This window comes from Plecotus auritus, assembly GCF_963455305.1.
Source record: "Plecotus auritus genome assembly, chromosome: 8".
NCBI classification, from domain to species: Eukaryota; Metazoa; Chordata; class Mammalia; order Chiroptera; family Vespertilionidae; genus Plecotus; species Plecotus auritus.
The window spans coordinates 163,160,827-163,183,738 of record NC_137782.1 but is presented as its reverse complement, the minus strand read 5'-3'; the positions used below and the strand labels follow the sequence as shown (position 1 = coordinate 163,183,738).

General features: G+C 39.9%; 1 protein-coding gene across 2 annotated transcripts; it reads left to right on the top strand.

Annotated features, from left to right (window-relative positions):
• Positions 1-26: 26 nt before the first annotated feature.
• Positions 27-20,700, top strand: ZNF512 (zinc finger protein 512). Of its 2 annotated transcripts, XM_080686959.1 has the most exons (15): positions 57-163; positions 449-568; positions 675-733; positions 5,195-5,382; positions 5,775-5,870; positions 6,168-6,251; positions 6,914-7,038; positions 7,576-7,662; positions 8,302-8,400; positions 9,239-9,406; positions 13,269-13,457; positions 14,837-14,938; positions 15,829-15,891; positions 17,211-17,309; positions 19,016-20,700. In XM_080686959.1, the coding sequence occupies exons 4-15, from the start codon at positions 5,337-5,339 to the stop codon at positions 19,325-19,327; spliced, it is 1,470 nt and encodes a 489-aa protein (XP_080543085.1). In that variant the 5' UTR covers positions 57-163; positions 449-568; positions 675-733; positions 5,195-5,336; the 3' UTR covers positions 19,328-20,700. The 2 variants fall into 2 exon arrangements, with proteins under 2 accessions (XP_080543084.1, XP_080543085.1); XM_080686958.1 differs by lacking the exon at positions 449-568 and having other exon boundaries at positions 27-163.
• Positions 20,701-22,912: the final 2,212 nt, after the last annotated feature.

Below are 22,912 nucleotides of genomic sequence, written 5' to 3'. Positions count from 1 at the left end.
AAGTGGGCGTTCGGGACGGAGTCGCGCGGCGCAGACTGCGCAGACTCCACATCCGGGAGAGGAGAGGAGAGCAGAAGTGGCGTTGGTCTGGCTGGAGCCCTGGGGTGAATTTGTTAGGCGTGGAGAGGGAGTGATGTCTTCCAGACTCGGTGCAGTACCCGCCGTGAGTTTCTCGGTTTGGCCGTTATGCTTCAGAGGGAGCGCTGTGGAGCCCGCGACACGCGGTCCTCGCTTTTGTCCCAAGCTCACTGTTGGTTTTATCAGAGCCCATCGCAGGCCCCACCCTTTTAGGTCAGAGCTACCTGTCCTCCTCTTTCTCCCCACTTCTCCGCTGCCTGTTCCTCACCACCTTGGATTCAGTTCGTCGCCACATTGCCATTAGTTTCTATTCTTTTTATATATCCAATGCCTCCCATATCCATTGTCCTCTCTTTTCTCCTCCCTTTAGAGCCTCTATCCAGACAGGGTTTTCAGAATGGGGAAGATGAAGGCTCTGGTGTTGTCACCTGCCCTAGGAAGATAGATCGGCACACTTTTCCTAAAAAAGTCCTGCCTCCTTCGGTTTGAGGTAGTTGCCCCGGGAGAGCTTCATGTCTTCTGGGCACTGGGGAATTGTCTTTTCTGGTCAAGGTTCAGAGATCCCTAGAATTCACTCATGTGCTTGCGTTTGATAGACTTCGGGACCCACATCCTTTAAGCAGCAGAGGAGCACGAGGATCGTGGGAACTAAGACGTAAGTGAGGTTTTCTGAGGTCCATTTATAATTGTGTCGCCGGCGCAGTCCTTTAGAACTATCTGTGATGATGAAAATGTTCTGTATCCGCACTGCCCAGTACTGTAGCTACTAGCCACCTATGGCTGTTGAGCTCTTGAAATGTGGCTAGTGTGAGAAACTATTTTAAGTTGCTTTTAATTTGAATTATCTTAAATTTAAATAGCCACCTGTTGCTAATGTCTACCTGATTGCACAGGGCAGGTCTAAACCCAGAGAAAAACTTAGCTTGCAGAAGTACGACTTATAATAAAAATGGAAGGTAGGACTCAGTGTAGCTCTCCATTTATGTACTCATGGGTACATTGATGAACATAGGAAGGAATAATAAAAATGACTCTAAGACATCTTTGTATTTTCAAACTATTTGGCTTCCAGACTGGTGTATTTTGTATATTGAATGTGCTAAGCTTTTACATATTAATGCAAAAAATAGTTAACTAGGTATTCATTGGAAGGGATTAATTCATTCAGATAATATTTACTAAATATCTATGTTTCAGACACCACTGACCTGTTTTCTATGACTACAGTGGTTTGCATGTTTTAGGATTTTATATAAATGAAAATATACATTATGTTGTCTTTTTGCATGATTTCTTTCACTCAGAATAATGATTTTGAATGAAAGGTAGTTTTTTAATACTGAGTAGAATTCCATTATGGATAGACCATAACTTATTTAGCCATCTACCTTGATGAATATTTGGGTTATTTTCAATTTGGGGGTATTACAGTAAAGCTGCTATGAACATTCTTTACAAGTCTCTGTGTGGAAAAATGTTTTTGTTTCGCTTGATAAATATCTGAGATGGTATTTATTTACTAGGATGGTATTTAGCATTTAAGATGGTTGGGTCATATGTCAGGAGTGTGTTTAACTTTACAAGACATTACTTGTTTTCCAAAACGGTGGTATTGTTTTACATTCCTGCCAGCAGTTTATGAGAGTAAGTCTTTAATTTTAGCTAATTTAGTGGGTATATAATGATGTTTCATTGTGTTTTTGTTTAATTTTTTATTTTTCAGTTACAATTGACATACAACATTATATTAGTTTCAAGTGTACAACATAGTGCTTAGACATATAACTTATGAAGTAATCACCCTGATAAATCTAGTACCTTTTCCTTCATTTCAAATGTGTTTCATTTCATGGAGCATAGTTATAATAGTTGTTTTAAAGTCTATGATAGTTCCAGTATCTAGATTATCTTGGGGTTGTCATCTCTTTATCATCTGTTTCTTTGAGAATTTGCTCACATTTTCCTGATTGTATATTGCATAATTTTGGAATTCTTAAGATTGTGAATGCTATATATATAGACTGTGTGTCATTTCAGAATCTTCTGGGAAATGTTAATGTTTTTATTTTAGTAGGTAACCTGTTTAGGTTCAGACCATAAGTTGTTTTGTCTTTTGAGGGCATTGGTTCAATATCAGTTCAATTCTTTGAGTCTTTGCTATGATGGTTTAGGTATGTTTTGTACATAAATAGCCCATGGGTTAGTCTGAGACTTTTTTGGGGGGTGTTTCAAAACTTGTTTTTTGCTCTCAAAGCTTTTGATACATTACATAGCTCAGGCTAAGCTGTGATTTCTGTGGATTCATACCCAAAATTATGGGATCCTTTTTTTTGCCTATCTCTTCTCTATGACTCCTCCCACCACACACATGCTCTATAGGTATACCTCTTCCTGGTTTCTCTGGCCAGAAAGGTGTAGAATCTATTGGAATTTAGATGGCCATCATGCTCTGCAAGTGGGGTCCACCCTTGTTGCAAAGCCACATGTGAGGGGCGAAAAACTGGGAAGCACACCCTCATTTTTTGACTCTTCTCCACAACCCACGTGATTTTATTTACTTTTCAGAGTCCAGAGTTTTTAGTTATAATCAGCAGGTATGGTGGGCTTATGCCACTATGCCAGAACCAGGACTTCTTTGTATTAAATTTATAATCTTAGAGCTCATGTGCAGAGAGCTGAAAATCATTCTACCCTTTTTGTAACAGTTGACATTATCAGTCCCTGTTATTTTTTCTTATTCCCATTTCCATCCCCTTCCTCCCAATAGACAACCATGTTAACAAGTTTGATATTTACCCTTAAATAGAGGGGTGGGCAAAAATAGGTTTACAATTGTGAGTATGAGTTTATTTTTATATTAGAGGCCCTATGCATGAAATTTGTGCAAGAGTAGGCCTCCTTCCCCCGGCTGCTGGCACCGGCTTCCCTCTGGCACCAGGGACCCGGGCTTCCCTTGCAGTCCTGGCTTTGTCCTGAAGGACGTCTGGTCTAATTAGCTTATTATGCTTTTATGATTATAGATAATTATTTAGTAATTATTATATTTTCCATTCAAACAACTATAAACCTACTTTTTTTTAGATTTTTAAATTGATTTTTAGAGAAAGAGAGAGAGGAACGGAGAGGGAGAGAGAGAGAGAAACATCAATGTGAGAGTGAATCCTCCATCGGCTGCCTCCTGCACAGCCCCTACAAGGGATCAAGCCCAAAACTCAGGCATGTGCCCTGACCAGGATGAAGCCCAACCAACTGAGCCACACCAGCCAGGGCTGTAAACCTACTTTTGCCCACCCCTGTATTTATGAACTCTTGCAAAATAGCTAGTGATATTTACATGTATATTTTTTTTAATTTACTGAATTGACGTACTATAGATCTTGTTCTGTTTCTCTTTTCATTCAATAGTATACTTTTTAGTTATGTTCATGTCTCTGTGTGAAATGGTTTATTACTTCTATCACATTTTACTTACATAGTTTCTTAAGAATGGTCACCTGTATTTCTTCCAACTCCCTGCTCCTAAAACTTCTATCTTTAATTCTTAACAGCTATACCTCTAAAGTGTTATCTTGAATATGTCAGCTTATCTTTACTACGAAACCTTAGTTCATGCCCTCATCATCTCATCCATACAACTTCCTTTATTCATTTTTCCTTTATGTATCATCTTCCATACAGCATCCAGAATGACCTTTCTAAACCATAAATCTAAAGTGGCTTCACACTTAGAAATCAGCCAAAGATCTTGTATGCATATGTACATAACCCATGGATGCAGACAGTGGGGCGGTGAAGGCCTGGGACAGGAAGGCCTGGTGGGCTGGAGGGGGTGGGGGCGAGGGGAAGGGGACATATGTAATACTTTCAACAATAAAGATGAAAAACAGCCGAAACCGGTTTGGCTCAGTGGATAGAGCGTCGGCCTGCGGACTCAAGGGTCCCAGGTTCGATTCCCGTCAAGGGCATGTACCGTGGTTGCGGGCACATCCCCAGTGGGAGGTGTGCAGGAGGCAGCCAATCGATGTTTCTCTCTCATCGATGTTTCTAGCTCTCTATCCCTCTCCCTTCCTCTCTGTGGAATATCAATAAAATATATTAAAAAAAAAAAAGATGAAAAACAAACAAATAAATAAAAACATTAAAAAAATAATAAAGTGGCCTCACACCTTGACAACTGTTGTCCTACCATATCCTGAGCCACCTAGAACATAATTTGCAGTTACTCATTAAGTTTGTTAATGTCATACTGACTTACTTGTCTTGGATTTGGGAATTTGGGTCCAACTGTATACCAGATTTCTTAGCCAGCTTAACCAAGACAAGATAGCACCCTTCCTTTAGCTATAGGAGCTAAGTGTCATGTTTCCTAAGTAAGATAGGGTAGCTCTGACATCAGGGTTTAGGGAGAAGGCTAAGGGAGAAGGCACATGGATCAAAATAGGGCCTACAAACTGTTCTTCTGTCCTTTCATTGTTTTTTCTCCAAAATATATTTTATTGATTTTTCACAGAGAGGAAGGGAGAGGGATAGAGAGTTAGAAACATCGATGAGAGAGAAACATCAATCAGCTGCCTCCTGCACACCCCCTACTGGGGATGTGCCCACAACCAAAGTACATGCCCTTGACCGGAATCAAACCTGGGACCCTTGAGTCCGCAGGCCAATGCTCTATCCACTGAGCCAAACTGGTTAGGCTCTTCTGTTCCTTTATTCTCAGATATATTACCTAGTTACTGACCCTCTGTCTGAGAAATAAGGAGACCTGGACATACCTGGTTACAGATCCAGGGGATTGTCTGGCCACAGAATACCCTATTATTTTGACTACTTTCTTTTCTTGGATGAATCTAGAAAGGAATGCCTTCCTGGGCTGCAGAGTATTCACTTATGTGAACAGCTTACTCTTTCTGGTTATAATGAAGTATAATACTAGTTGTATGTGTTGTGTTAGATTATTGTAATTGCTTGAAGATTATAATTTAAATTGTTTTTATTATCAGACTTCTTTGTTTTTACAAAGGTAACCAAGTTGGTTATCTTCTTAATGATATAAAATAATGAATAGGAACTTTATTCCACACCCTCCTTTACAGTATATATCTTTGTGTCATGTTAGTAGCAGGACCAAGTGCTCCGTAAAGGATAACAGTTTCCAGTACACTATTCCTCACGATGATTCCTTAAGCGGCTCATCATCTGCTTCGTCATGTGAACCAGTAAGTGATTTTCCAGCAACCTTCCGAAAATCTACCTACTGTATGAAGATGAGAAGGATCAAGCCAGCTGCTGCTCCCCATGTTGAAGGTATCATTTTCATATGTTTTTTTAAAATGTTTTTATTGATTTTAGAGACTAAGGGAGAGGGGGAGAGAGAGAGAAACATCGATGAGAGAGAAACGTCAACATCCATTGGCTGCCTCCTGCCTGCGCCTTACTCGGGATCAAGCCCACAATCTGGGCATGTACCCTGACTAGGAATCAAACCGGTGACCTCTTAGTCCATGGGTTGACGCTCAACCACTGAGCCAAACCAGCTAGGGCTATACCAACTTCTTTAACCATGTCACAGGCACTTCTGAGGCCTGTGCTTGCTAATGATCTTTCCCTTTGATGGTCTTGTGAGTGATGTTTTGAAAGCAGGCCCAGGTGTTCACTTCTATACCCTACTTAGGTCTTGTGTGTGTATGATATCTCAGGGTCAGATGGAGTATCAACTAAAGGAAAAAGGAAACCCAGGCAGGAAGAAGATGAAGATTATCGAGAATTTCCTCAGAAGAAGCATAAGCTGTATGGTAATGGTGTAACTTGGCTAGTTCTTCCCCCCTGGGTACCTGGGCTTTACTCTTTGAGGGAGAGAAACTTTAGGGTTTGGCCCTTGAAACACTTTTGAACCCTTTGAATTTTTAGGCAAGGCATGGCTTCCATCCTGCCTTATTTTACCCTCATTTTCCTTCTGTCATTATTTAAGGGAGTCAGTTGGCTAAGGGACTGGGGCATAGGGTGTTGAGGAGAGGAGGGAAGAGATTTTGGTACTAGAGAGGGGTTAGCAAAGGTGATATGTTGGGCTTCAAGTTTCTGTCTTGCGTCAGGGAGGAAGCAACGGCCTAAAACTCAGCCTAATCCCAAATCCCAGGCTCGTCGTATTCGGAAGGAACCACCAGCTTATGCAGCAGGTATGCTTTCTGTTGGAAGCTTTGTGGGATCTAGTTCTCTCATTCTGATTTTTGTTGTTATTGTTGGTAAAGGAATGATGTAGTAAAGCATTTCTTTAAGAAGGCACAGGTAATAGTAGCATGGGTTTGAAGGTCAGACAGACCCTTGTTCAAGTTTTGGCTCTTCATTAATTTTCTCATCTGCCTCAACTTAATTTCTGCAAGCTTCAATTTCCCTGACTCTAAATAGGGATAATAAAGGCAAGCAGAATTGTGAGAATTAAATGGGATAAAAACATTTAACAAAGTCTCAGGCATAGGAACCACTCAGCAAACTGGCTATTACATATTTCAGTATCCCATTATTAAATGCTGCTATGAAAAATGTTGCCTGTTGTCAGTTATATCTCAATAAAGCTGGAAAAGAAATGTTGCCTAGTTGTTTAAGCCATTGGGATTTGGAGGTTTCTTAGATGGTTTTTAATCATGGGGAATTGAGTAGAAGTTTCAGAAACTCCTCACTTGTCTGAAAAAAATTATTTCTAGAAGTTATAAACAATAGGAGTCTCTTCCCCAGGAAGGGGAAAAACCATTTTGTGATACTTTTCCTAAGTGCTGGAATTGTGCTTTTTGTTTCTGGAGAGTACCACAGATTATATCATGTTCTTTTATCTTCTTTGTAGGCAGTTTAGAGGAGCAATGGTACTTAGAAATTGTGGATAAAGGCAGTGTCTCTTGTCCTACCTGCCAGGCAGTGGGGAGGAAGACCATAGAGGGCTTAAAGAAACACATGGAAAACTGCAAACAGGTTAGATATTATGTGGCATTTCATGACTGTTATATTATGATCTTTTACCCAAAGTTTAGATATCTGGCACTGTTGGATATGCTGATTACCGCGGAGAAGAGGCAACATTGTCATAGGGAAAACAGGCTTTGGACTGTGACAGACTTGGGTTTGAATCTTTACTCAGCCACTTACTGGTTGTATAATTTAGCTTTTTATGCATGAGACTCATGTTTCCTCATTTATAAAATAGAAATAAAATTACTACTTTGGGTAGTTTATGAGAGGATAAGAAAGAAATAACATATGCTAAGTTCCTACCCCATTATTTGGCAAGTATTGGCACTCAGTAAATGGTAGTTTCTATTTTGTAAGAAATGAATTGCCTTTAATTCTCTTTCCTTGAGGATGTGACATGGAGTTTGTGGGATTTTGAGATTCATTGACTGTTGAGTTTGGGAAATAAAGGAGATACAGAGGACAGCATTTGAATGGGACTTTTGGCATTCTTTTTCTCTGTTGAATAGTCTGGCACTGAGCAGTATTTTTTCTCTGTAGGAAATGTTTACTTGCCATCATTGTGGGAAACAACTTCGTTCACTGGCAGGGATGAAGTATCACGTCATGGCAAATCATAATAGTTTGGTAAGAGTGTCTTCTGTCCTATATGAGCCTACGTGGTGTTTGGGTGTCTTAGATCAGTGGTCAGCAAACTGCGGCTCGCGAGCTACATGCGGCTCTTTGGCCCCTTGAGTGTGGCTCTTCCACAAAATACCACGGCCTGGGAGAGTCTATTTTGAAGAAGTGGCGTTAGAAGAAGTTTAAGTTTAAAAAATTTGGCTCTCAAAAGAAATTTCAATCGTTTTACTGTTGATATTTGGCTCTGTTGACTAATGAGTTTGCCGACCACTGTCTTAGATGAGTATAGATAACTCAGTGGAGATGGCTAAGGCTCTGGGGCTTTACAGGGGTGTGAGTAAGAAGACCCTTTCAATAGAAGACCTATGTACAATGAAACCTTTGTGGTGGATACATTGGTATTTGTGTGTTTAAGTTAGTCCCAAAGGTTCATATCCTGGGAGGTAGAGGCTTAGAACTCTAATTTCCGTTACATTCACTTTCTTGTCTGTCTAGGAGATAGAGAAAGCCAGGAGTCAGATAACATAGGCTTCATGGGCATCATCTTAGGTGCTAGTCTAGTCCTTGATTCTTCTATGATACAATTTTTTTCCTATATCTGTCTTTTCCATGAATTATCTGCTTGTTTGCTTTCTTGCTTTCTAGCCCATTTTGAAGGCCGGAGATGAAATAGATGAGCCAAGTGAGAGGGAACGGCTCCGAACAGTTCTAAAGAGACTGGGAAAGCTCAGGTGCATGCGTGAGGTAAGAACCCGAGGACAGCACCTCCTTCTGCCTGGAGTCTTAGGCCCATATCTTCCTGTTATTCTCTTCCATTTCTCCTCTTCCTCGCTTGTAGACCTGGTTCGGTTTCTGTACTCTCCAGAAACAGCATAAGAGTGGCTCCCGCTTTTCCAGGTCTCCTGAACTCATTAATAGGTCTTTATTTTTTTTCTTGTCTCCAAAAATTTATTTTTTCCTCTTTATCCTTTGTTTGAAGGGGTTTCTCTACCACCTTTCTTTGGTGTGACGAAGAGGCTCCTAGTAACCTCACTGTGAGGAACTTTGATATTACTGGGTCTTTGATATTAGATCATAGACTAAGGAGGAAGCTCTGACACAGAAGAGATGCACAGTTCTAGTTTGTTAAATGTGGACTGAACATTGAATTTGATGCTTGGTGGTAGACAGAGCAGCTGTTGGGCCAGGGACAAGAAGCGGGTGTGCCAATGGGAAATGCTAGGAAGGGTCTAGCAGCCGTGGGCAAACTATGGCCCGCGGGCCGGATCCGGCCCGTTCGGCTGTTCTATCCGGCCCGCGGAGCCGAAAGAGCGGTGGGTTCTCTTGCTCTCCTCTCCGCTCCTTTACTTTGAATTTATATTAGTTCACACAAACACTCCATCCATGCTTTTGTTCCGGCCCTCTGGTCCAGTTTAAGAACCCATTGTGGCCCTCGAGTCAAAAAGTTTGCCCACCCCTGGTCTAGTGACATCAGAGGGTCTATTTGTGTGGAGTGGTGGTTGACTGCCTGTGGCTGTGGAGAAATTTATGTATCATGTCAAAAAATATAAGATTATAGTTTTGGTTTCTCTCCTGTGTTCAGAGTTGCTCTAGTAGCTTCACCAGCATCATGGGATATCTGTACCATGTCAAAAAATGTGGCAAAGAGGCTGCGGAGCTGGAGGAGATGATCTTGAAGTGTCACCACTGTGGGAAGCCATATAGATCGAAGGCTGGACTTGCGTATCACCTGAGGTCAGAGCATGGGCCTGTGAGTACTGATTACTTTCCATACCCTGTTTGGGGGTATATTCTGTGGTAGCTGCTTAGCCCTACATCTTCCCATACATTCTTGGTTCCTCGTTTGTATACTCATTTAATTATGAAGCTTTTGTTCTCTTTTTCTTTTTCTTCCTTTGTTTTCTTATTTCTGCCTTTTGAATATTCTTAGCTTAGAGAAATCAAAGTTCATTTACTTCTGTACAGTCCAGGCAGAAGTAAACTCATTATTATTTTTTTAAAGCTTAAGGCATTCCCCCTTAGCTAGAAATTTTGTGGAAATCTGTCCGGCTGCTTTCTGTATTCCAATTTATTTGTGTTGACTTTTTTTTCTGATTACATTTCTACATTCCCCTTACCTCATGTTTAAGAGTTAAGTTTCAAGATATAATTTACATATGGTAATTAATATTCACCCTTTTGGTGTACAGTTATAAAAGTTTTGACAACTTCATATAGTCATGTAACCACCACCATAATCAAGATATAGAACAATTTGATAATCTTCCCCAAATTTCCTTATGTCTCTTTGTAATCAGTTCTTCTCACCATTCCCAACCCCTGGCAACCACTGACCTATTTTCTGTCTTTATAGTTTTGCTTTTTTTAGAATATCATGTAAATAGAATCATATAGTATGCAAACTTTTGAGTCTGGCTAATTTCACTTAGCATAATGCATTTGAGATTCATTTATATGTTGGCATGTGTCATTAGTTTATTCCTTTTAATTTGTGTCTAGAATTCCATTATATGGATGTCTCACAATTTGTTTATCCATTTACCAGTAGAAAAATGTTTGGTTATTTCCATTTGTGGGTAATTATGAGTAAACATGCTATAAATATTTGCTTAAAAGTTATTGTATGAGCCTTGGCTGGTGTTGCTCAGTGGTTTGAGTGTCGTCCCATTCACCAAGATTGCCGATTTGATTCTCTGTCAGGGCACATGCCTGGGTTGTGGGCTTGGTACCCAGTAGGGGGCATGTAGGAGGCAGCTGATAGATGTTTTTCTCTCTCCCTCTTCCCCTCCCTCTAAAACAATAAAAACAAAAAAAAGTTATTGTCTGACACTGTTGGTGGGAATGCAGACAGGTGCAGCCATTATGGAAAACAGTATGGAGTTTCCTCAAAAAATTAGATATGGGCCCTAACTGGTTTGGCTCAGTGGATAGAGCATTGGCCTGTGGACTGAAGGGTCCCAGGTTCGATTCCGGTCAAGGGCATGTACCTTGGTTGCGGGCACACCCCCAGTGGGAGGTGTGCAGGAGGCAGCTGATTGATGTTTCTCTCTCATAGATGTTTCTAACTCTCTATCCCTCTCCCTTCCTCTCTGTAAAAAATCAATAAAATATATATATAAAAAAATTAGATATGGAACTGCCATTCGATCTAGTGATCCCACTTCTAGGAATATATCCTAAGAGTTCTGAAACACCAGTCAGAAAGACTTTACATACCCCTATGTTCATAGCAGTGAAATTTACAATAGCTAAGATTTGGAAACAGCCTAAATGCCCATCAGTAGATGAGTGGATAAAAAAGCTGTTGTACATTTATACCATGGAATACTATGCAGCAGTAAAAAAGAAGGATCTCTTACCCTTTGAGACAGCATGGAGGGAGCTGGAGAGTATTATGCTAAGTGAAATAAGCCAGTCAGAGAAAGACAATATCACATGACCTCACTCATATGTGGAATCGAGTGAACAAAATAAACTGATGAACAAAATAGATCCAGAGACATAGAAGCATGGAACAGAGGGAAGTTGTGGGAGGGTGGGTGGGAAGAAATCAATCGAAGAACTTGTATGCATGTATGCATAATCCATGGATACAGACAATAGGGTGATGAAGACCTGGGGGGTGAAGTGGGGGAGGACTAGAAGGGGTCAATAGGAGAAAAAAGGGAACATATGTAATAATTTTAATAATAAAGATTAAAAAAAGTTATTGTATGAAAATAAGTTTTACTTTTTCTTGGGTAAATACTTAGGAATGGGATTACTAGGTCATCAGATAAATATATGTTTAATTTTATAAGAAACTTCCACATTTTTTTCCAAAGTGGCTATGCCATTTTGTCTTCTCACCAGCAAAGGGTGAGAATTCCAGTTGCTTTGCATCCTTCTCAGCACTTGCAATTGTCAGTTTCATTTAAAAAATCCATTCTGAGAGGTATGTAGTGGTATTTTACTGTGGTTTAATTTTGCATTTCCCTGATTTAATGATGTTGATCATCTTTTCATTTACTTACTGGCGATGTCAATCTTTAGTGAAGTATCTTCATTTGTGAAGTGTCTGTTAAAATCCTTTGTTGCCCTGACTGGTTTGCCTCAGTGGATATAGCATCGGCCTGCGGACTGAAGGATCCCAGGTTCGATTCTGGTCAAGGGCATGTACCTTGGTTGTAGGCACAACCCCAGTAGGGGGTGGTGTGCAGGAGGTGGCTGATCAATGTTTCTAACTCTCTATCCCTCTCCCTTCCTCTCTGTAAAAAAAATCAATAAAACATATTTAAAAAAATCCTTTGTTCATTTTATTATTGGAGTTTTTGTTGTCTTCCTATTAAATTTTGATCATATTCAGAGTTTTTTACGTATTCTGGACACAAGTCCTGTATCAGATGTGTTCTGTAAATATTTTCACCCATTCTGTAGCATCTTTTCATATTTTATAGTGTTCTTCAAAGAGCAGATCAAGTACAATTTATCTTTTTTTTTCTTTTATGGATAATGCTTTTGTTTTTGTATCTAAGATATTTTTGCCCAACCCAATGTATAATTTTCTATTGCTGCTGTAAAAAGTATCACCACAAACTAATGGCTTAAACAATACAACTATATTATCTCACAGTTCATTAGGCCAGGAGTCCAGGTACAATCGGTACAGGTGGCTCCCCGGTGTAGAGCCTCGCCAGCCTGGAATCACAGTTTCATTAGGGCCATTCCTTTATGAGGCTTGAGGGGAAAATCTGTTTCTAGGCTCCTTAAGGTTGTTTAAGAATTCAGCTCCATGCAGTTGTAGGACCTCATTTCCTTGCTTGCTGTAGGCCAGGAGTTGTTCTCAGCTTCTAAAGGCCACCTACTTTCCCTGGCTCATGGACCCTTCATTTTCAACAATAGTGTTAAGTTTATCTCATTCTTTGAATCTCTCTTGCCTCTTCTGTCACATCTCTCTTACTTAAAGTCAACTGATTATGGACTTTAATTAGATTTATAAAATACTTTCACATCAGCACCTAGATTAGTGTTTGAATAACTGATGACTGCAGTCTAGTCAAGTTGACACATCAATAAACCATCACACCCCTAATATGATATTGTCTGTTAATTGTAACTGAAAAATACATTTAACACAATTATACTTAGAATCACCAAAAATTTATCCCTTGGTTTCTCCTAGAAGTTTTATTGTTTTATGGTTTACACAGGGTTCTTACCCATTTTGAGTTAATTTTTGTATGTAATGTGAGGTAAAATGTACATTAAGATGGTGGAGCTCTGACTGGTTTGAGCGTCGGCCTGCGGACTAAAGGGTCCCAGGTTCGATTCCGGTCAAGGGCATGTACCTTGGTTGTGGGCACATCCCCAGTGGGAGGTGTGCAGGAGGCAGCTGATTGATGTATCTCTCTCATTGATGTTTCTAACTCTCTATCCCTCTCCCTTCCTCTCTGTAAAAAATCAATAAAATATATATTTAAAAAAAAAAAAAGATGGTGTAGCTTTATGATAGTGATTAGTAAGCTAATGAATAGCTCTTTTGCTATTGAGAGCAGAAAGGACAGCCTTTAATCGCCTCTTTTGGAAGACACTTCTCAGGCTTATGTTTTGTTTGCTATGTTTCATTTTTGCAGATCTTTCCAGGGTCAGGACAGCCAGAGTGCTTAAAAGAGATGAGCCTGGAGCCAAAGAGTGGAGGCAGAGTTCAGAGGCGTTCTGCCAAGATAGCTGTGTACCACCTGCAGGAGCTGGCCTCTGTGGAACTGGCCAAGGAATGGCCTAAGAGGAAGGTTCTTCAGGATCTGATACCTGATGACCGGAAGGTAAGGTAGAAACCTGTATTACTTTTGAAGGATTATGTCTGATACTATGCTTATTACATATAGAAGGGTAAATGCACTTGAGTGAGTGCACGATAAACAATATTTTGCTGCTGCTTTTTTTTTTTTTTTTTTTAATCCTCAGCCAGGGATATTTTTCCATTGATTTTTAGAGAGAGGGAAAGACAGAGAGAATTATTGATGTGAGAGAAACACATCGATTGGTTGCCTCCTGCATGAGCCCTGATCAGGGCCGGGGCCAGGGAGGAGCCTGCAACCAAGGTACATGCCCTTTGACCGGAATCGAACCTGGGACCCTTCAGTCCGCAGGCCGATGCTCTAGCCACTGAGCCAAAACTGGCTAGGGCATATTTTGCTTCTTTATCCTTGGAGATGAAGTACATCTGATCCAGCTCCAGTGTTTCGGATCATGTAGGTTTTAGAGAAACAGTATGTTTCAGAAGCTCCTTTAAGGAGCCTCTTAATTTTGGACCATTCCCAGAGGGTACCTAAATTCCCAAATTAGTTTTTGCTTGGTCCTTGCTTAACATGTTTCCACTTTGTTAGTTCATATGTAGTTTATATTTAACTGAGGTAAATGCTAAATGCTTGATTATGGTGTGTTGTCCAGTTTTTTCCATGGCAAAATTACAATTTTCCCCTTTTTAATTAGTGAATATTTTTTGGAGAGATTGAGACTATATAACTAACCTGTTTTATCTACTTCTACCCACTTACTTTAGTATCCATCAATGATTCAGGCTTGCGGCAATTATTACTGTGGTGTTTGCTTAATGATTTTTTTGTTTCTTCTACAATTATTAAGAGACACCTCTGTCCTTTTCTTCTAATTTGTCTTATATTAGTATAGACTTATGGGTATTTATTTTATTCAGTGGCCTGTGATTCAGTGCTATTGTTATTTATTTTGCTGCTCAAATTGTCCCAGATTTGGCCATGAAAAGCTCATTTTTACATTCCCCTATCATTTTTAAAAAATATATTTTTATTGATTTCAGAGAAGAAGGGAGAGGGAGAGAGAGATAGAAACATCAATGATGAGAGAGAATCATTGATCGGCTGCCTTCTGCACGCCCCCCTCCCCCACTGGGGATTGAGCCTGCAACTGAGATATGTGCCCTTGACTGGAATCAAACCTGGGACCCTTTGGCCTGTGGGCTGACACTCTATCCCCTGAGCCAAACTGGGTAGGGTAGTTTCAGGAACTTTAAAGGGTCTTACATATTACAATTTTATTTTATTTTTGTATATGAAGATATACTTGTGGAACTCCAGAATTACATAACCTGAAGAGTTGGGTTGAAACTTTTGGGGTGTTTTGGAAGTTGGATTCTTCCAATAAAATCTTTCTTATCTTGTAGTTAAAATATACTCGCCCTGGGCTACCTACCTTCAGCCAGGAAGTACTACATAAATGGAAGTCAGACATCAAGAAGTACCATCGTATTGAGTGTCCTAATCAGGTGGTTCTTTCTCATTCATTTATTCAGTAAATGTTTATCAGGCATCTGCTGTTGTTTCAGTTATTTATTCCTTTGTGACAAAGCCCCTGAACCTGAGAGACTTAACATCAATTATTTTATTTGTTCACAATTCTGTAATAATTTTGTCAGGGCCCAGGGTAGTTTTCCTGCTGTACATGGCATCAGCTAAGATCACTCATAGGTTGCATTCAGCTGGAAACTCAGATGGGACCTGAATGTCCAAGATGGCTTCTATGCAGCTAATTGAGCTGGAAGCTTGGCTCTGCACGTGGCCTCTCTCTCTAGCAGGTAGTTAGATTACCAGCAGAGTATATATTCTAAGAATATGAAAGTGGAAGCTGAAGATCTCTTAAGACCTAGTTTCAGAATTTGTTCAGCATCTCTCCATGGCATTCTATTGGTCAAAGGAGTCACAGTGCTAACCCAGATTCAAGGAGAGGATAAACAGACTCCACTTTTTGATAGGAAGAGTGGCAGAGAATTTCCAGCTATTTTTAATCTAACTTACCTATATATATAGTACTTCGCAAAGGAGTAGATATATAAGTAATAGAAGACATATTTGTACTAAACAAAGCAGATTTTTAAAAAAAATCTGTGTAATTTTGTATGTTTAAGTATCAGAAAAATTACCAGGGAAGGGAATATGTTAAGCTTTGTAAATAACTTATTTACCTCTTTATCTTTTTATTTTATTTTATTTTTTACCTTTTGTTGGTTTTCCTTTTTGCTGTTGTGGCTTGCATGTGAATTCTTTCCCTGTTTGGTTGTGGTACAAGTGTAAGGTTGGTCATAGTCAACAACCAGATTGCTGAGAGAAGGATGCTCTTTTGTATAGTCTTCACGTTGTTTTTTCTTCTTTTTTTCAGGGTTGTGAGGCTGTCTACAGTAGTGTATCTGGCCTTAAAGCTCACCTGGGCTCTTGTACTTTGGTTTGTAACTTTTTGAACTATTTATCTTAACATGACTTCTGAAATAGAAGAGAATTCAGTTTAGGTGAACAGCTAATTGTCCTGTTTTCTGTTATCTTCAGAGGCTGATTTAGTTTTTTATGTCCCAAAGAATCTTGGTCTATTTATTGGGTATATCCAAAGTGCAGAAAAGGCCAAGATAGCCATAAGTCATATCAATTGAAGAATTTGGAGAAAAATATATTAGTTCTGAATCCCAACCACACTGGACCTGACCTGTCTTATTGGGCCTTAAACTTTCTAGAGTCAATTTACATCCACTTATCTGGATTAGTGAAGATCCTCTAAATGCATCTGAACTATACTGGCCTCTAGAGGTGGGAGGTGGGATCCCTAGGTGTCAGGCTAAGAGTCATTCACCTCACTGAGTCTTTTCCATATTGACCCAGGTGCTCTACAACCCACCAGCCATGGGGATTGGTGCCACTTTCCAATCCCTTTTAGAAGTATCTCTTCACACAAAATGAACATCATGGAAACACAAAGCTTCAGGAAGGGAGAGAAGTCTCAGTTCAAGGCAATAAGAGGGTTGTAGGCATCTAAACCAGATCGGTCCAGGAATGCTTAAGAGCTTGGTCATCTTGATATTAGTTTCTTTTTTTTTCTTTTTTTTTTAAATATATTTTATTGATTTTAGAGAGGAAGGGAGAGGGAGATAGAAACATCAATGATGAGAGAGAATCATTGATTGGCTGCCTCTTGCACGCCCCCTACTCGCAACCCAGGCATGTGCCCTTGGCCAGAATCGAACCTGGGACCCTTCAGTCCGCAGGCTGACGCTCTGTCCATTGATCCAAACCAGCTAGGGCTTGATCTTAAGTTTCTGAGTCCTTAAACTTTGCGTTATGGATGATACTCTTCTAATCCTGGGTTTCTAAGGCACTCTTTGCAGCAATGGATTATATTGGGGAGAATTATACTTTGGTGCCTGTAGTAAAGTTCAGAAGTTTGATAATTTTGGGGGAGGAACCAAGAGAACCTTGGAAGTGAAGTAACGAACAAGAGAAGATAGAAAGATGTGACATGTCACATAATAAAAGTAGGAGGATTTCGGGTTGTGTTGAGGGGGTGGGAGGTTTTGGTAGAGAATTGCATTAGGATAGATATATAGTGGTGATAGTCTGCCCGAGCTGTTTTTCCTAAATATATTGCTGTTTTGGATTTTCTTCCTTCTTACCTTTGCTGAAGTAGAATCCCTTCTTTTAATCAATAACAGTCCCTGCATGTGGCCCAGGTATGTATTCCTGAGTTTGCCAGTAATACTCTTTTCTTTACAACAGGGAAACTTTGTGGCTGGAAAATACAAGTGTCTTCTATGTCAGAAAGAATTTGTGTCAGAGAGTGGTGTCAAGTATCACATCAACTCTGTCCATGCTGAGGTGAGGGTCCTGCTTTCTCACAGTGTTTTTCTTATCTAATAATATTTCCTTTTCCCATACATACACCATAAGAGAGGTGGATTTTGTTCTGTTTTTGTGGGCTAGGACAGTCAAGGAAAGTAAAGTGGTTACCAGAGACATTGGAGTTCAATCCAATTAAATCAGACTCTTGGGAACCAGGCTGAATTTACACCTCCTTATTTAACAGCAGTCTCTCTACTTCCATTTTCTAATATTCTTTTAAAAATATTTTTATTGATTTTAGAGAGGAAGGGAGAGGGAGAGAAAGATAGAAACACCAATGATGAGAAAGGACCATTGATCAGCTGCCTCCTGCATGCCCCACACTGGGGATTGAGCCTGCAACCTGGATATGTGCCCTGACCTGGAATCGAGCCATGACCTCCTGGTTCATAGGTCGCCACTCAACCACTGAGCCATATCGGCTGGGCTTCTAATATTCTAATGTCTTTGAGTGACATTAATGCTACTTAAAATACCTCCTAGAGCCCAGCTGGCTGATTGATTATTCTCTCTCATCGTTGATATTTCTATCTCTTCCTTCCTCTCTGAAATAAATAAAAACATATTAAAAGAAAATAATAAAATACTGCATAGAAACAAATATAAAGGACATTGAGACAACTGAGGAATTTTGAATATTAACTATTCTATCTAATAAAAGAGTAATATGCAAATTGACTATCACGCCAACACACAAGATTGCTGCCCCCATGTGGTCAAAGATGGCTGCCCCCATGTTACCACAAGATGGCCACCACAAGATGGCCAGCAGGGGAGGGCAGTTGGGAGGGACCAGGCCTGCAAGGGAGGTCAGTTGGGGGCGATCAAGCCAGCAGGGGAGGGCAGTTGGAGGGGACCCAGGCCTGCAGGGGAGAGCAATTGAGGGGGACCAGGCCAGCAGAGGAGGGAAGTTGGGGGCAACTGGGCCTGCAGGGAAGGGCAGTTGGGGGGAACCCAGGCCTGCAGGGGAGGGCAGTTAGGGGTGACCAGGCCTGCAGGGGAGGGCAGTTAGGGGCAATCAGGCTGGCAGGAGAGCAGTTAGGCATCAATCAGGCTGGCAGGGGAATGGTTAGGGGGTGATCAGGCTGGCAGGCAGAAGCAGTTAGGGGCAATCAGGAAGGCAGTCAGGCAAGCAGTTGGGAGCCAGCAGTCCTGGATTGTGAGAGGGATATCCGGCTGCCCGTTTAGGTCCAGTCCTACCAGGATCGGGCCTAAATGGGCAGCCGGCCATCCCTCGAGGGGTCCCAGATTGGAGAGGGTGCAGGCTGGGCTGAGGGACACCCCCCTCTCCCGTGCACGAATTTCGTGCACCGGGCCTCTAGTATTAAATAATAGCAATGTGTCCATGTTAATATTTCAAAATGTGATAATTGTAGTTACACAGAAGAACACCCTAGTTCTTAGGCAGATACATGCTGAAGTATTTAGGGATGAAGTAATATGTTGTCTGCAACTAACTTGCAAATGGTTCAGCAAAAAGAGGGAAGGAAGGAAAAGAGAGAGAGGTGAACAATGATAAATCTAGGTGTTCATTAAATTAATAACTTCTGAAGATTTGTAAATTTTCAAAATAAAAAACTCTGTGTTCTGCCCTAACTGTGCCTTTTAAAATTCTTCCCAAACCTCTTCTCTATGCTTTCCACTATGTTTTGACTGGATAGTGTTTCTGTTTTGCCTTGTAGGATTGGTTTGTTGTAAACCCAGCAACAACCAAAAGCTTTGAAAAGCTGATGAAGATAAAGCAGCGGCAGCAAGAAGAAGAAAAGCGGAGGCAGCAGCACAGGAGCAGGAGGTCTCTGAGAAGGCGGCAGCAGGCTGGCACGGAGCTTCCTGAGCCGGCAGAGCTGAGTCTTAGAGTAGGGAAAGATCAGAGGAGGAATAACGAGGAACTGCTAGTGTCAACCTCCTGTAAAGAACCAGAGCAGGAACCAGTGCCAGCACAGTTCCAGAAAGTAAAGCCCCCAAAGGCTAATCATAAACGAGGAAGGAAATAGGCAGGCAGTGTGAGAGCGCTCCTAGGAGAGTGGATGGATGCTCTTGTCACGGGGACCTGTGCTGGGAGGACTGAGTTATGGGGCTGAGTGAAGAGAAATGTACTCTTTCAGCTGTTTGTGAAAAGCTACAACTTTCTCAACTCTTTCCTCCTGTATAAATTTCACTGTTTTCCCTACTTATTCACTTTGACAACCTCCCTCCCCCAACCCTTTTTGGTAGGTTTTCCTGCTATTCCTCATTGGAGTCTTAATATTTTTCTCTTATCTTGCCCAAAGAGCTCCCTCTTAAGGCCAACTATAGGCCCCTCTTAAGACTAAGAAAACTGGTTGTTTTTTTCTTCCTGGGGTGTAGAATGTTCTTGGAAATTCCATTGATTTAGTAGTCTCCATCATCAAGTTTATAAAACAATTCCAAATTAATTTTTTAAAACCATACTGATTAATCATTTTGTATTTGTGCTATAACAAGCCTAGAAGCTAGCAATGTCACTCGTATAATAAGGTTACCCTCTTTGGAAAACAAACTTTATGGAGGTTGTTCTCTTAATATGGTTTTAGGATTGAAAGAAAGAAATGGGTTTAGGATGAAAAAGCTAGAACTTCCCTACACTAATTCTATTGGGAAGTGTTTCGTCTGCCCCAAGTAGCAGTGACTGACTAAACCCACAGGCATAAAAAAGCAGTCTTAGGAGTAGTGTGCCCCAAACATTAATGTGGCTGGAAAGAAGAAACTAGAAGAAGCAATAAATACTGCCTCACCTTACCTGGGGCTTGAGGCCTCCTCATCTGTCATTATAATCGGTGCCCTCCTAAAGTTTGTTTTGCCCTCTCAGTTCTAAGGATTGGGAAATAACCAGGTTGATTGCCCCTGATTTTTTTATACAGAATCCTAGTGTTCCTGGTAATGCCACTAAGATTGGTAGCCAAGGCACTTGTTCCTTCTCTTTGGGACTTGACCTCACTTGTCTACATCCCACTAAGTCCTCATCCCTCCTTTTAGTCAACCTCTGTCTAAATTTTCTGAGAATATTGCTGTCTATCCTCTTTTACGTGTGTTCTATCGTCTTTAATCCTGAGACTTTGACACCAGATATCGATATTTATCTGGAGTTGGAAAGAAAAATTCTTTTTCTGTACCTCATGTCTACCTGATGTCTAATGGGCTGTTAGATGTTTTGAAATAAGTGAAGGACATGGTATATCCACTGTACATTGTCATTTGCAGTTATGCTCTTAGAGCCCTTTCAGTAGATGAGGATTGTCAGGGAGAAGAAATGAAGAAGCTATATTAATTTCTGGTGAGTAAGACTTGGGAAATGTTTGGCAATGACAAAAGAAATAAATGACTCTGTTAGATTGATGTTTCCAGTTGTTCATTGACTCTGACCTGCTATTTGACTCCTTGCTGATACAGTATATGGGATAAGAAGATTGCTAGAGAGGGGAATGAGTTTGAAATAAGTACCAAATGCAGTTGTCTCAGTTGTTCTTTAGCCCCAAAAATCTGCTGGCTAAAATGAATAATTTGAGATTAAAGTGAATTAAGTGTAGGAAACTTGCCCAATCTCATGCCAGGCCCTTATAGGCACTCTTTGTTCTTCTCCTTTTTAATTGATTTTAGAGAGAGAAAGGTAGAGAGATTGATGTGAGAGCAGTACACCAGATGCACTATCTGGGATGATAGGAATTAAAACTAAACTGAGATGAGATAGAAGTTCTCCATCCTGAGTTAGATAATGCAGCCAGCAATGGTAGGAGGGGAATTAAGAGCAGAAGAGTAAAGAGTCTAATATCTCATCAGCCTGGGTATATATTTTTCTAGGGTTTTTGCATCCAGAGAGACTAAGGTTTCAAATTTATCTTGGATACCATGCTTTTCAAGGGCCATCTTTCTGTATTTTCAGCTCATGAATTGAAGTATTCAGTTTAAAGTACGTGCATGTTATCTGAAGTCTTATTTTCTGCACTAAAATTGCAATTTTATTATTTGTATACTAGTAAGTATAAGACAGCAAAAGTAATGAGAGAAAAGTGACAAAGCAGAAAATATATTGGAACAATAATAAAATCAATGGGTAAATTATAATCCAAGTAGGCTTTTATTTTTTAACAACAAAAACTTGTTTAATAAACTACATATATAACAGAAACATTATTAAAGCTAGAAGTTAAAGGTACATTGATGGAGAGTCCTTTGTTTAACCAATTTAAAGGAATCCATTTTACATATAAATAAGACTAAATTCAAGAAAATTATTTTTAAGTTTTTTTTTGTCTTTTTTTTTTAAAAAATATGTTTTATTGATTTTTTTACAGAGAGGAAGGGAGAGGGACAGAGAGTTAGAAACATCGATGAGAGAGAAACATCGATCAGCTGCCTCCTGCACACCCCCCACTGGGGATGTGCCCGCAACCAAGGCACATGCCCTTGACTGGAATCGAACCCGGGACCCTTCAGTCCGCAGGCCGACGCTCTATCCACTGAGCCAAACCGGTCATGGCTAAGTTTTTTTTATTACTAATAATTTCTGGAGAACAAAGTTGATTATATTTTCTCATAGAGGAGCAATGTTAAAATATGAGGTTTTATTAGGATTCAGCATTCAAAAAAAATCACTGATCTAACCATCATATAAGTGCAAAAAAACAACAACACCTACCCTAAAGGTCTACAGTAATTTAAAATACTATTCCCAGTTCTATTAAATAGGCCTAAATATATGGCACATAATAATTACAAACAGCATTTAATGTATTATTAAGTGCATATGTAGTAAGAAAATATATAGATGACCTAAAACTAAAGTACTTACTATATTTAACACTAAGTAATTTTACTTATCTTAGAATTTAGGATGTTGCTAGGGAAATAATAGATGGCATAAGACTTTAAAAGTTAACCAAATATTTAAAAACTTTGTTTTGATAACATTTTCCTAAAACAAGCAGAGGCATTCAGCCACCTCATTAATTCTTGAAGTATTTCTTCACAATAAACATTTTCAAAAGTAAAAGTTGATATATGTTCTCAAGTTACCCAAAGCTAAAATTCTTAAGGGCTGCATCAGACAATAGGTCACTCTGCAAAGTGTTGATCTTGCTATTTATTACTTTTTCACTAATGAAAACTATAGGAGCTACTTGGTCATTGGCACAAACTTTTTTTAAAAAGCTTAAAAACACTTTGCCTTTGTGTTCTGAGTTGGCCAGAAGGAATGAGGATAAACTTACATTGGTTGTTTACAGAGGAGAAAGCTCTTACTAGTAATAGTCAATCTGAGATGCTATCCTGAAAGGTGATTTTTCTATAAAGAAATCTGACTCAGCTAAATGAAATAAATCACACAACTATTTCCTTTCACTTCCTCAAGGTGGTTTTCTCAACCTGGTTTTATGTATGAGTGTCTGGCAAATGGTGTTAGGTTACCTGGAGGTTTGAGGAACATCCTTATTTACAAGAGCTAATTATAAATCTAAGGAAAGCTGGTTCACACAAGTATCTAATAGTATGGCTGCAAAAGAGCATCTAATCTTTCACACCAACAAGTCTTGATGGATATTTTACTGTAGCATTGAGACCCAAAA